The sequence below is a fragment of the Macadamia integrifolia genome, chromosome 5 (assembly GCF_013358625.1).
Source record: "Macadamia integrifolia cultivar HAES 741 chromosome 5, SCU_Mint_v3, whole genome shotgun sequence".
NCBI classification, from domain to species: Eukaryota; Viridiplantae; Streptophyta; class Magnoliopsida; order Proteales; family Proteaceae; genus Macadamia; species Macadamia integrifolia.
Window position 1 is genome coordinate 17553216 of NC_056561.1, and position 14919 is coordinate 17568134.

The 14919-nt window shown below is 40.6% G+C and overlaps 2 protein-coding genes across 3 annotated transcripts in view; both read left to right on the forward strand.

Moving 5' to 3' along the window:
• Positions 1–6638, forward strand: part of LOC122079821 (transmembrane ascorbate ferrireductase 2) — a 17898-nt gene extending 11260 nt beyond the window's left edge. Inside the window, exons 3-4 of the mRNA XM_042646559.1 lie at positions 5910–6109; positions 6223–6638. Coding sequence (XP_042502493.1) covers positions 5910–6109; positions 6223–6525 — 503 coding nt within the window. The 3' untranslated portion in view covers positions 6526–6638. The remainder of the gene's footprint in view (positions 1–5909; positions 6110–6222) is intronic.
• Positions 6639–8788: 2150 nt separating this feature from the next.
• The window catches only part of LOC122079619, a 72746-nt gene continuing 66615 nt past the window's right edge, over positions 8789–14919 (forward strand). For both annotated transcript variants that reach the window (XR_006140474.1, XM_042646237.1), the window contains exons 1-4: positions 8789–9207; positions 9326–9415; positions 9674–9817; positions 9994–10082. Coding sequence is in view for 1 of the 2 variants with exons in the window: in XM_042646237.1 (XP_042502171.1) it covers positions 8952–9207; positions 9326–9415; positions 9674–9817; positions 9994–10082 (579 nt within the window). In the remaining variant the exon portion in view is untranslated. The remainder of the gene's footprint in view (positions 9208–9325; positions 9416–9673; positions 9818–9993; positions 10083–14919) is intronic.

Below are 14919 nucleotides of genomic sequence, written 5' to 3' on the forward strand. Positions count from 1 at the left end.
ATTATATGTTAATATGATTGATGATTGATGAAGATGAACTTAGTTTATTCACTTTATTGATTTGTTTTCTTGATGAATATCTTACATTGGTATGAATATGAACCTTTAATATTTATTTAACATATGAGTAATAGGATTCAACTAGGATTTGAGCCAAATAGATTGGTTTTATAAAAAAAATTACAAAGGAACGCTTTAGTCGTCACTAAGGTGCTCTAAAAGACCCTCAAACGCCTCAATCACCTTACCGCCTTAAAAACTATGGTATATATATAACTTAAAACAAAAGAGGAAAATACAAAAAAAAGCCCCTCACTTAAGCCGCAACCCTAAAGGACCAGAAGATGGACTCGATAGGACCAAAAGGCCCCTATCGGGTTCTGGAATTGACGCTAATCCCTTATCGGGATAGCGCTAATTTCCAACACTTCCCCTCAAGCTAGAGCATACACATCACCCATGCTCAACTTGGTACAACCATTGTGAAAAGTAGGGGCAAACAAGGACTTAGTGAATATGTCAGCTAACTGATCTGATGAAGGAACAAAAGGGGTTTCAATCAGCCTCTTCAGAGCAGCATCTCGAACAAAATGGCAGTCCACTTCTATGTGTTTGGTTCTCTCATGGAAGACCGGATTACTAGCAATATAAACCGCAGCTTGGTTATCACAGACTTACAATACATTTTCATTGGCTTGGTCATTGGAAACCCCAACTCCAAAAGTAACGACCGCAGCCACATCAACTCAGCAGTGGTATGAGCCATAGCTTTGTACTCAGCTTCTGCACTAGACCAGGCAATAGTAGTTTGCTTCTTGCTGCACCACGTAATAAGATTACCTCCAACAAAAGTGCAGTATCCAGTGGTAGATCTTCGATTACTAGCAGAGCCAGCCCAATCAGCATCAGAATACCCCACTAGTTCCATATGCCGATTCAGATGATAAATCAACCCTTTTCTAGGAGCACCTTTTAGATAATGAAAAACACGAACAACAACATCCCAATATGCTTTCTGAGGAGTCTGCATGAACTGACTAAGGACCCCAACAGAATAGGAAATGTCAGGACGAGTCACAGTGAGGTAAATTAACTTGCCAATCTAGCTCCTGTGCTGATGCACATCCTGGAGAGGTTCATCATCATCCACACCAAACTTTTGGTGAGGGTCCATAGGAATATCAATGGGTTTGGATGCAAACATCCCAGTATCAGATAGAAGATCTATCACATACTTTCTTTGAGATAGACTGATCCCTTTTTTGCAGCGGATTACCTCAATCCCAAGGAAATAATGAAGTTGGCCTAGATCCTTTGTCTGAAAATGGTGCTGGAGATGATCTTTTACTTCAGAAATTCTTGCCTCATCATTACTAGTCAGAATAATATCATCAACATATACAACCAAAACAACCAGCTTATCACCTCTGCGACGAATAAACACAGAGTGACCAGAATAACACTGAGAAAAATCACAAGTAACTATGGTAGCACTGAACTTGTCAAACCATGCCCGAGGAGACTATTTCAGCCTATATATAGCCTTATGTAAGCGACACACACGACCTGTACTCTCCCCCTGAGCTACATACCCCGGAGGTTGCTTCATATACACCTCTTCTTGTAGATCACCATACAAGAGGCATTCTTAATGTCCAATTGAAACAAGGGCCAATCAAAGTTGACAGTAAGAGAAATAAGAAGACGAACAGAATTCAGTCTAGCAACCGGGGAGAATGTCTCAAAGTAGTCAGCACCATATGTCTGAGTATACCCCTTAGCAACTAGACGGGCCTTCAACCTCTCAACAGAGCCATTAGAATGATACTTAACAGTGTACACCCAGCGACACTTCACCAGATCCTTACCAGGAGGTAAATCTACCAGACTCCAGGTACCACGACTCAAAAGGGCATCCATTTCTACATCTATGGCAGCCTTCCATCCAGGGATAAGGAGGGCCTCAGTATGGGTACGGGGAATAGGGTTAGTGGAAAGAGATAGGGCAAGGCCATGGATAGGAGAAGGAATATGAGATAAAGACACAAATTTATCAATAGGATACACAACCATAGATTTGTGAGTGTAAGAACAAGTACCTTTTCTGTGTGCAGTTGGTAAGTCATCAGACGGAAGAGGAAGAGGAGCTTCACCTGAGGAAGCCGGCAGTGGAAGGAGTGAAGCATCTGGGGTATTTACCTCGCCACTTGGCTATCCAATCTTCTTCCTGCGTTGATAAACCTGTAGAGGAGGAGAGTCACTAGCACCAGGAGCATCAAGGAAGGATATAAGGGAGGGTATGGGTGGAGGAGATGGAGAAGACCACTCTACACTAGACGAGGGCACTGGAGGGGGGTAGAATGAAGTACCTTCAAAGGTCACATCGGCACTGACAAAGTTCCTGTGTGAAATAGGGTCATAACACTTATACCCTTTCTGAATACGAGAATAGCAAAAAAAAAAAAACATTTAGTAGACCTAGGAGATATCTTATCGACCTGCATATGCAAATTATGAACAAAGCACACACACCCAAAAACCCGGGGAGGAACAGGAAAACTCAGTAGATTAGGGAACATAACAGAGAAGGGAGATTGTTGGAAAAAACAGAGGATGGCATGCGGTTAATCAAATGACATGCAGTTAAGACACCATCACGCCAAAAATGCTTGGGAACATGCATATGCAGCATTATGGCTCGGGCAACCTCAAGGAGGTGCCGATTTTTACGCTCTACTACTCCATTTTGCTGTGGAGTATAGGCACAACTAGTTTGGTGGATCATCCCATGAGTCTCACAAAAATCAGAAATATCAGTTTGAGCATATTCTAAAGCATTATCAGAACGATAGATTTTAATAGAAATGCCAAACTGAGTCTTTATTTCATTATGGAATTTTGTAAATATATGTAAAAATGTAGACATGTCCTTTAACATGTAAAGCCATGTAAGGTGGGAATGATCATCACAAAAGTCACAAAGTACCGAAACCCAAATCTATTACTGACTCTGCAAGGACCCCATACATCAGAATGGACTAAAGAAAATAAAGATGGACCACGAGACACAGAGCGAGATGGGAATGACACATGGTGATGTTTCCCCAACTCACAAGCCTCACACTAACCTAGGAGTAGACTTAAAACTAGGAAATAAAAACTGCAACCTAGAAAGCGACAAATGACTTAAACGACAATGCCATTGTAAAGGAGTGATGTCCCCAACAGTCGTAGTAGCAGCAGCAGAAGAGGTAGGACAGCCGTTGTTGAGGTAATATAATCTATTCTTTTCACGCTCTCCACCAATCGTCTTCCTCATGTGAAGATCCTGAAAGACACAGTAAGAAAGAAAGAATGTTACTGAGCAAATTAACGAACTAGTTAATTGACTCACAGAGAGAAGACTTAATGAAAATTGAGGAACATGTAAGACAGAGGATAAGTTTATGGATGGGGCAGGTGCGATAGAACCGTGACCTAGAACTGGTGTTGAAGCACCATTAGCAAGAATCACAGAGTTAGAACTGGAACTAGTAGAAAAATCCTTAAAAAGTGATGACTTACCCGTCATGTGGGCAAAAGCACCTGAATCAATGATCCAGGGGGTAGATGTAGTAGTAAGGAGGGCAGATGTACTAGCTGAGGTACATCTGCCAGTAGATGTATTATTAGCAGATGCCTCAAGAGTGTGCAAGCGCCAGAGCAACTGGTTGATGTCATCTCGCAGACCGGTAGCTGAATCTCCTGAAGAAGGTGTTGGTTTAGTGTTAACTGGAGCCATTGTGTCCGTACCATCATCAGACACTGCATGATGAGCTAACTGTGTTGCCGACTTTGATTTGCCATGCTTTGCCCAACAAGTCTCCACAGTATGGTGGGCTTTCCACAGAAAGTACACTGGCGTGCAATACGGTCAGAGGGTTGTCCACCAGATCCTCGACCAGTCGATCCACGACCTCCCCCATGACCGCGACCGCCACCACGTCCACGGTTGGCATGGAAGACAGAATTGTCTTTGGAAGACTGATCAGGTTTGGTGGAAGAGGTAATGCGCTGCAGGCGTGAGTATGTATCATTCAAAGTAGGCACAGTATCTCCTGTAAGTAAGTGACCCTTCACTGTTTTCAGGTCATTGTTCAGACCAGCCAAGAATTTGGAGACGAAGAACTCGTTACGCTGAGCCTTCAATTTGTCAATGTCAGTGATCAAGGGTTGAAACACATTGAGTTCTTCAACCATACCCTTGAAAGTACTGTAGTATTCTACAAGTGGCTTGTCTAACTGGCGATACTGAAATAGTTTTTCATAGATATCATAGATACATGTCATATTCTTCTCCTGAGAGCAGGTCTCCTTCAAATCATTCCACACTCCCTTGGCAGTAGAATGAAACATAACATTGGCAGCGACATCGGGTTCCATACTGTTCCATAACCAAATTAAAATTAATGCATTCTCTTTCTGCCATTGAGCATAACCAGTTTCAGATTCTTTAGGAGAATCAGAGATGGTGTAATCAAGCTTGTCCTTAGCCATCAGATACACCTTGACTGACTGAGCCCAAAGAAGGTAATTCGAGCTTCCCTTAAGCTTGATAGATGTAATCTGAACTTTAACATTGTCGGAGGTAGAAGACGTAGTAGTAGTAGGGGTAGGGACTTTGATCTCTGCCATGAGAATCAAATAATAATCACCCACCAAGTAGGAAAAACAGCAGCGGTAAGCAATCGGACACCGCAAAGCTCAACAAAAAAATAACCAGCCGATGGGGGCAGCAGTAGTGTCGAATCAGCCTTTGATAGGAGAACAAAAATTCTGCAAGAAGGATGTACTGTAGATCACTTCATATTAATTAGGTCATAGTAATTGCAGCAAAGAAGGCGGCTGCACACCAAGGAAGTTAATCGCTAGGTTGAAATCAGCAGCGATAGGTTTGTTTGGACCAATCGATTTGATTAAACCTGCTCTGATACCATGTTGCAATATTAATTAGATGTAACCAGAACCAGAAAAGAGAAGGAGGAGAGACCGAAAGCTGTGCAGAAAACAGAGCAGCCTGCGATCAGTCCAGAATAGACTGATCGCAGGTCAATATAGTGTATATATATAACTTAAAACAAAAGAGGAAAATACAAAAAAGCCCCTCACTTAAGCCGCAACCCTAAAGGACCAAAATATGGACCCGATAGGACCAAAAGGCCCCTATCGGGTCCTGGAATTGATGCTAATCCCTTATCGGGATTAGCGCTAATTCCTAACACTCTTCATTGATTATTGTATCCCCCTTACAACCACAAGTTTTGGGTGCCAATAGGTCAGTATCTGAGACAGAGCGAGCTTCACCTTGTTCAATATAGTCATATGCCTGGATGATGCGCAAGGATCATCTTCAGATCTTGTAAATAGTAAAGGCCTCTAATCTACTTCCACAGAGATCTGACACATTTTCAGAGCTGTAATTGGACCGACAAATATCATTCTATCTGTTTCATGAAATTTTATGCATTCATTCTTTTGTTCTGTGTGACTTCAGTATAATGTGGATCCACTTTGCATTCCCAATATTCAATACGAAGAGCTTTCCTAGGTCATAAGGTTTTTTTTTTCAACAAAGCTCCTGCCTTACTAAAATTATTGGGGAAAATAGGCTCATTATTTTTCTTCTTCTTCTTCTCCGTAAAATATTTAAATTCATTTCATGATGTCACATGCAGCAGGTCCTTAATTTTTGTTCCCCTTCTATGTAACATTTCTTGGGGAGGCGGTTGTAAAAGGGGCATGTAATGTATGGTGTCTTACTTTTTTTGCTAGCTTTTAGTATGTGGCTTCTACTCAGAAGTGCATTTTCTGAAATTGGTATATCAACTTGGTTTCTGTAAATTCCTCAAGCCATGTACTTGTCACTGCAGCCATACTAGCTTACAAGACAGTCTCAGGAACAAAACGTTTCAGAAAAGCAGTGCACCTTACACTGCAGTCTCTTGCATTCTGTTTGAGTGTTATTGGTGTCTGGGCTGCTTTGAAATTCCACAATGAGAAGGGCATTGACAACTTCTACAGTCTACATTCATGGCTGGGTCTAGCTTGTCTATTCCTATTTGGAATCCAGGTCCACTTTTCAAATTCTTTAATTTTCTTTTCCATGTATTACATTCTTTTACTTGAGCATAATTGGGTTTAGCTCCATTTATTGAACTGTCTGCAATTAATTTTCTGGCACAGTGGGCCACTGGATTTGCAACATTTTGGTACCCTGGAGGTGGAAGAAACAGCAGAGCTACATTGCTACCATGGCATGTATTCTTTGGAGTCTACATATATGCCCTTGCTGTCGCTACTGTTGCTACAGGTATCTTGGAGAAGGCCACATTTCTTCAAAGCAACAAAGTGATATCGCGCTACTCAACTGAGGCTATGTTAATAAACTGTTTAGGTATCTCAATAGTATTTCTGGGTGGTCTAGTTGTTCTTGCTCTCGTTACTCCTACGGTTAACAAAGGTGATGCCTACAGACCAATGGAATAGGCAAGCATCAAATTGTCCATTTTTATTTACTGTTGTACATTTGCTTGGTTTGAATCACATCCCATTTTGTAATGAGAGATTAAATCAGAATTAAATCCTATATTTTTTTTTCATTGGACTTTTGATGCTTTTGTATACTTGTATCTTAAAAAAGATCCAGCAATAATTCTGAAATGCTTCATATCTTTAAAAAAAAAAAAAAAACAGGAGGTGAGGAACCAATCAAATGAAGCCTTGAAGGAAGATTTTGGAGGCTGGTGGGAGAATGGGCTCCCATCACAGTTTTTGGTCTGCCACCAATGGTTATTTTGTGCTAGATTGTAGTAAGATTTGTGGATATCTATGTTGTTGCCTGATCATGGATTAACTTACAATGTAATTGGTCGTCACCAAGGTGGCAGAGTGAAAGCTCTATGCAAAGGCAATTCTGTGCAAGAAATTTTTTTAAGGTAGGAAGGGGGTGGGTTGGGGGAGTGGCCAAAATAATTAAGATGGTCAATGAAATTTGATAAATAAAAAAAAAAAAGGGTTCAAGAATGCTACCTCCTAGTACACCTTACATCTACACTTATGGGGAAGTGGAGTCGGGGAATGGGCATCTTTTCATAGCCTGATTCCATTTCCCCATGTGTGTAGGCGTAGGGTACATTAGGAGGTAGTGTTCCTTTTCTCATAAGAAAATTACTCATCTATCCAACTATTAGAATCATTTAAAAAAAATTGAGATACATATGCAGACTCACCTGATTTGGGGTTCTCTTCAGTTTTCATGGGGGAACTAAAGTGTTGATAGAAATTAAGACTGACTGATCAATCATGAGAAGAGTGTAAAATGTTACAAAGGTGGGGAAACAAACAGAAGATGGAAGAAAGAAGGGGTAAGCTCACAAAAATAAATGTGGGCAAAGGTTCTCTAGAAGTGGGGTAGGATGAAATCTCCCACTCCCTCACTATTAGATGGAAGAGAAACATATCCCAACCTCTTAATCCATTTGTTGTTGCATCCTCTCTCTCCCCACCACGACACCCTCCTCTCTCCTCTCTCTAGTCTCCCACACTCACCGTTGCAGCACCACACAGCCTCTTGCATATCCCCTCTCTCCCCCTCTCTGTCCTCTGTTCACTCTTTCCTGCTCCCTCTCTCTGCATCTCCGACTCCCCTCTCTGTTAGCTTTCCTTTAACTTGCCCATAAATAAATACACTTCAAAAGGTTAAAAAGAAACTCTACCCATATATAGAACAATCATATGAAAAAGGTTCTCTGAGTTCAAGGCGTATTCTGTGCCTTCTCACATGCATTGTTTTATTGATTTGTTTAAAGAAAAAAAAGAATAATGTGAGAAGATGTCTGGCCTCAGATAACCTTTTCCCTTTATAAATTAAGTCAACTTTCCTACCAAGCATGGTTCTCTTTCATTAAGTCAAACTTATTACAGTATACTTTTCTTTTTGTGGTTATGACTTATAACGGCATACTTGACAAGAGAAAAAGGTTTCATTTTATGCACAATAGATTCAAAAAATGCATAACTAGGGCATCCCTATAAATGACCACACTGCCCATTGCAAAGGATAAAAGAAACATGGTGAGTTGCATGGTTGAGATTGACTATTTAGTAGTGCATCTCTCCAATCTTTATGATCATATTTTTATCTCCTATCAGGCTAGCTCAAAATTGAAACTACACATTCCCACTTGAAACACCTAAACCCCCCTCTATTAGACAGAGTTGTCGTTTTCTGCTCTCTCCTTTGCCTGAAACTACACCAGTCATCAAAGAGAACCTACTCATCCCCAAAAAAATCAGTACACAATTAAGCTCATCCGTGGGTTGTTCAGATGGTTAGGGTGAATTGGAGATTGTGTGAATAGATGCACGGTCCTAGGTTCGATTCTCCATCTGTGCACCTACGATTTAATGGGAAATCATGGCAATGTGCATAAGTCAAAAAGTTTTGATTCTCAAGAATTACTTCATCTTATTCCAATAATCAACCAAGGAAGCATGATCATTGCTACATTTTTTCACCTTTTCTAAGATCTACGAATTATCTATTTTTATCACTTTTGATTACAGAGAGCGGTTACAAAAAGATGTATAGTCATCCAGTTATGAACTTTGTTTAATATGACTTGTAATGGTTCTAATTTGCTAGGACACATGGATGATACCCAAACAATGTACTAAAAAAAAGTTGAAGAGGGAGAACCATTTGCCCATGCGAGGCGCATGTGCGAGGCGTAAAACCTCTCGCTTTGTTTTTACCCTACTCTCACTCGATTCGCGTCGAATTTGCTCTGCCGGTCTGCCCTTCCACCTAAACCTAACCGGGGAGTTGTCAGCTTCATCTTCGCAACTCCCATTAGTCAAAAACCATAGTTCCTGTAATATCATAGGGTTCCACAAGCACAGAACTAAGAGAGATGGGTCACTCTCTATCTCCTTCATCACCCTTTCTTTCAGCTGATAGTTGCTGTCATTTGCGACGTTGTGAATTCTCAAACTTCTTCTATTTCAATCCAGTCACGAATTTTCAAATGTCTAGGCATCGGCGAAGATATCTCTCTGTGTCTGTCGATGAGAGGAAGCTCGAAGCATCTTGGTTGTTTCCAGACGGGAAAGCCAACGATGACTATGGTGGTTGGGCGATTTCTACGGACCAAGACGACGAGAAGAAAGGTTTTTCTTGTTTCAAACCATTTCTCTTATAATTTTAATTTATTCTGATTTGTTGTTCTGTGATAGTTGTCTTCAATAAAGTTTCATTGATTCGGTGATTCTTGGTTTGTTTTTCTAGGTCTACTACCACCATTCCTCTTAGTGGGCATTGGGACTTCAATTGTGATCTTACTCTCCGCATTTGCTCATCGCTCACTTACCAGAAAAGGTCAAATTCTAAATTCTGAGGAAAAAAAGAAAGAAATGATTGATTTAGTTCCTGTTAACCCATTCCTATAAATATGGAGTTGACTACAATCCAAAGTGAACCTTTGGAAGTAAAAGATTCTTCTTCTTTTTTATTTATTATTATTTATTTATTTCAATTCTCAGTGCCTTGTTTCCGTATTACATTCTGATTGTAAATTTGTGTTTATTGGAGATTGTTAGTCATGATTTCTTGGCCAATTTGTCTGGGTTTCTGCAGGTTTCAAGTTTCCATTAAATATTCAAATGCATGCTTTGCAAGGAATGTTAAAACCTTCTGAACCGAAAGCATCTGAGGAAAATCTTGTGAATTCCTGGGCAAGCCCAGAAGCATCTGATGAAATTAGCGAAACCCAAGCCCCAGGTAATGTCTCCTATCTTTCATAGGAATTGTCAACTTTTAAGTTAGCATGGTTGTTATAGTTTATACTGACACAAAATTTATCCTCCCTCTCTGTGCTCTCTGCTTATGTTTACTCCACATCATCTCATAATGTCCTTGCTGTTCTATGCTTTTATTCTTATCATGTTGGACTTCAGTATCGATACCAAAGCTCGAACGTGTTGTTGTCCCTGTGGCTGTGGATTCTGCTCAACAGGAAGCCCTACTACTGTTGAAGAAACTGAAGGTTTGTTTTGTTTCCACAAACATTTTTTCTTACATAAGGAGCTTCAGTGTTCTACCAACATTCTAAATAATTTATTCCTAAACTCTATTTTGTAATTTCAGCGTTAGTGCATATTGTTGTAACATTATTTTGGGAACTTCATTATTTTTGTGTTAAATCTTAAATTTCTAGTCCCAGTAACTTCAATGATTTAATGATCTGAAGACATGTGAGAACTTGTATCTGGACATTTCAGTGGATTATGTTTCACCAGGAAGGTGAACCAGGTTCTGGAGGTGAATGGAAGAACATAGGCATTCCTTAATTGTATACAACTGAAGAAACAGAGATATGAAAACACGTGAGAAAATTACTATTTGTATCAACTACTATATCTGAACAGAGGGCTAAAGTTTTCTGTGGCCGTGTAAAGAAAGCCTCTTTCTTGTCATATGGGGATGATTAAATAGATCCCAAAATTTGTGGACGGGTAAACCCCAAGGTCTCTTGCTGAACTGTCAAGTTTCAGCCCAACAGAATTTGCCAGGTGGCAACATGATCAATTCAGGACTATGGAGAGGGTGCGCAGCCATATATGGGAGGGTAGATGGTTGTCTTTGAGTCTGAATTTCACTCTTGATGTATCATATATCTAAACCTTCCCCTGTCTATCCAATGGTCAGAATTGCCACATCATCCTGCCTCATGGGCCTCATGGCATAACTGAGGCTGACCATGTAGACAAGCTTGTCTACACTGACTGTGTAATGGTCTTTCTGCCTATATTAATTATTTTAGATGGATACTGTATTTATTAGAACAAGATGGATACAAATGTGGCATGCAAACGCTGCAAACAACAAGGAATCACATAGAATCCAGATACATATAAGTATGTAACTAAAGTAAACTATTTAACTACAGTATTTTCTCATATAAATGATTGTTTGTATTAATTTTCTCATATAAATTATTTTTGTGATTACACTTGATTTTGTTAAACATAATTAGGCTTCTGCTTGAGTAAAACCACAAGGTCCATAACTACCCCATGAATATCTATATGACTTCCTAAACTGCTGTTCAAGCCTAAATTTAATAGAGTGGGAAGCAAGGTCTTTGTCCCTGTCATTGCTAGGCATCATAGCCAGTCTCCTTTGGAAACATTTGATCAGAGGAGAAAATTGGCTTGGTTTTGGAGGAAAAGAAAGTCTCTTGTCTGTAGTGCTTTTTTCCTTGAAATGCCACTGTACTATTTGTCTTTTCTTATTTCTCGTTGATGGAGCCAAGTATATGCTTATCATTCTTGAACATCTTTATATGGGGTGTTTGTTGATAGGAGAAATTGCATTGGGGAGGAGAAACTAACACATAAATTTTTTCCAAAGAGAGTTACCGTGGTGAAATCTGGGAGTCTAAAGCTAGATCCATTTATGATCACCCTTTCTCACTTGATTCTAATTAGGAGAATGGATATAAAGCAAAATTCTTTGCTTTTTTATCCATGACTGTTGGATGTGGCAGATATTTTCATCTGTTGGGCCAGTCCTTAGTACTTTAGTGGCACGGATACACACACATGGACCGATCCGAACCCATATGGGTATCTAGACAGAGATGAACCGGATCCAGATTTGAATTTTTGGAATCTAGTAGGATTTTAGGAAGCTTTATTTATTTAGAAATATTATGTAATCTTCTATTTTAAGTAGGACTTAGAGTAGGATTAGAATCAGTTTACTTGTTTCCTAATTTGAGTTCATTCCTTAGTCGAATAGCTTTCTCTTTACTATTTTGAGATGGTTTTTTTTCCTAGAAAATGGACAAGTTTTTGGACAGATGGAAGTTATGATTTGAGTTTGTGGTTTGAGAGCCTGTGGGCTGTGTGATTCTCTCTCTCTCCCCCCCCCCCACCCCTCCTCTTGTGCAAATCCTCTCTTACTAATGGAGAACCCTTAGGGAAGGGAGGGGAAATCAGAGTAGAGATGGGGAAAAGGAGGATCACACTCACACATTCATTCAATAATCAAATTGCTCTCCAAATCTTCAATCGATTACAACCAATATATAGGAAAAGAGGAACATGAAATTAGAAATTTAACTGGAATGGAAACTAGCCTAAACTAGAAACAACTATAAAAAGGAAACCAAAGCAAGGAAATAAATCCTACTCCTACGTTCAAGTCTGGAAACTAAAAGCATGAAATAAAATACTAAGTAAACTACTAATTTTATTTCCAACCCTTGCTGGACCAAAGCCCTAGGCTGGACTGGTTCTTCTTAGCTCTTGGCTTCCAAAGCCGGTCATGCTGGTCCAACCAAGAAAGGGCAGCCGTATCTGCATCAACTCTCCTCCTCTGAAAAGAACTCGACTCCGTCGAGTTAGGGAAAGGACCGAGGAGACCGTCTGAAGGAATACGTTGAATGAGGAATGATCCCACCATCTTCTTGAGCTTAATTTCAGGGAGATCTTTGGCAGGATGAAACTTCATAGTCTTGTTGGCATGCTTGAAGGCATAGGTATTGGTATAGCCACAATGCTGTACTTTCTTATCAAACAACCAAGGTCGACCAAGAAGGATATGGCACACCTTCAGAGGGAGGACATCACATTGGACTGTATCCTTAAATCCACCAATAGAATATGTGACCAAGCACTTATCTGTGATTTTGAGATTAGTGTTGTTCACCCAAGCAACCTTGTAAGGATTAGGATGTGGTTCTGTATTCAATCCCAGCTTACGAACAGCGTTTTCAGAGACAACATTAGTGCAACTGCCTCCATCAATGGCCAAGGTTAGCAACTGATCATTGCACTTCACAGGAGTTTGAAAAATACTACTGCGGCGCCAATCTTCATTTTCAGTGGCCTTCTGAGTGGTCAACACATGACGAATGACATAAAAAGGATGTTGGTCATCGTCACTGAGAGTGTCATTGACTTCACCTGTTGCATGCTCTTCTCTTAAATCAACTGTGTCAGAACCAAGTTGCTCTTCGGGAATATATGGTATAGGAGAATCCTTATCAATAAAAGCAACCAAACAGCTGGGACATTGGGCACTGATATGTCCAAATCCATGGCATGAGTAGCATCGAACTGTAAATTTTGAAGAATCAGAAGGTTTATCTGAACCGCACCGAGGGGGTGAGTATGGGCGAGTAGGCCGTGAAGATGATATTTCAGAAACATGTCGAGGTGGAGAATACGGCCGACTAGGTCGTGAAGAAGCCATAGATGTAGCACTTGCCTGTGGCTTGCTAGATGACCTCTCTTGGGTAGGAGACTGTTGCCAAACTGAACTAGTACCTCGAGAAAAAGTATCTGCAAAATTTCTCCGGTTGTATGGACGTTTCAAAATTTCCTCAACTTGATATGCTACTTGTACGGCGTCTTCCATTGTAGGTAGTCGACTAGATGCAAGGGCAGCACTAAATTGAGGGTGCAAACCATTGCGAAATTGGGCCACTAAGACTTCTTCATCCCACTCAAAGTCAGAACGAGTGGCCAAATAATAAAATCTAGCAACATACTCCTCAACAGTCAAATTCTCTTGTTTCAACTGTGCAAATCTGAGATGCATGCGTTGCTTGTAATCAGAAGGCAAGAATTGCCGATTCATGACTTCATACATTTCAGCCCAAGTATTGACCAAACCAATGCCTCGGGTTCGGTTTTGTTGTTATTGCTGGATCCACCAGACTTGAGCCGTGCCTTTCAGTTTGGCCTCTGCAAATAGGATCTTTCGAGCCTCAGTCAACCCGTACCATCCGAAGAATGTATCTAAACTGTGAATCCAGTCAAGGTACAATTTTGGATTATTGTCTCCATAAAAATCAAGGACATCCAGTTTTGCTGTTCTTTCTGCTCCATCATCATGTCTACCAGTCCCATATGGTGGTGGAGGTGGTGGTGATGGTGTATGATGTGGTGGTGGTGGTGGTGTTACTGGCAGATCCTGTGGAGTGGTGTTGGAAGAATCCCCAGACTGAATGGGACTCTTTCCTTTATCTGCTGCCACCAAACGATCAATAGAAACTTGCATAGATTCCACCATTGTCTTTAGGGACGTGACCATGTTAGTGAGAGCATCAAATTTTGTATCAGTTTCTCCTTTATAGGAATTCAGCTGTTGAACAACTTCACTATTGGCTACCATGGTGATGAGTAACAAAATAGCACTCAAAGAATAATGGTAGAATAGTAAATAACTGGAAGCTTAAAGGGCAGGGACAGAATAGTAAAATTTTTTTTTGGAAGTTCAAATTAAACCACAAAAGGGTGTGTCAGTCACTTGTGGGACAGGGGTTTGATTTGGAAATAAAAATATATGGGACAAAAGGGGAATAAAGGAGAAAGGGAGGGGTATTTTAGGAAATAAAAGATAAATAAAAAAAAGGGAACAAAAGGGGAATCGTGGGGGTGGGTTTTACCGACCAAGGAGTTTCTCCTTCTTGAAGATGGAACCAGAGGAGAAAGGTGGAAGCCCAAATCGAACCAGGTATGTTCCTCGCTCTCTCTCTTCTTCTTCGTCTTCTTCTTTCTTCTTCTAGCTTCGATCTCTCTCTCTTCTCGACTTTTCTTTCTTCTTGGTTCTTTTTTTCTTTTTTCTTTGCTGTCGGACACAGAGAGGAGGCGGCGGCTGCTGTCGGAAGGGGAAAAAAATGAGAGAGGAGGCTGCGGCTGCTGTCGGAAGGGAAAAAAATGAGAGAGGAGGCGGCGGCTGCTGTCGGAAGGGAAAAAAAAATGAGAGGAGGCAGCGGCAGGGGGTTCTGGGATTTTTTTTTTTGGTTGCTATCTCTCTCTCTGCGGCTTCTCCGACTTCGTCCTTCGCTTCCTTTTGGTTCTGTTTTCTGT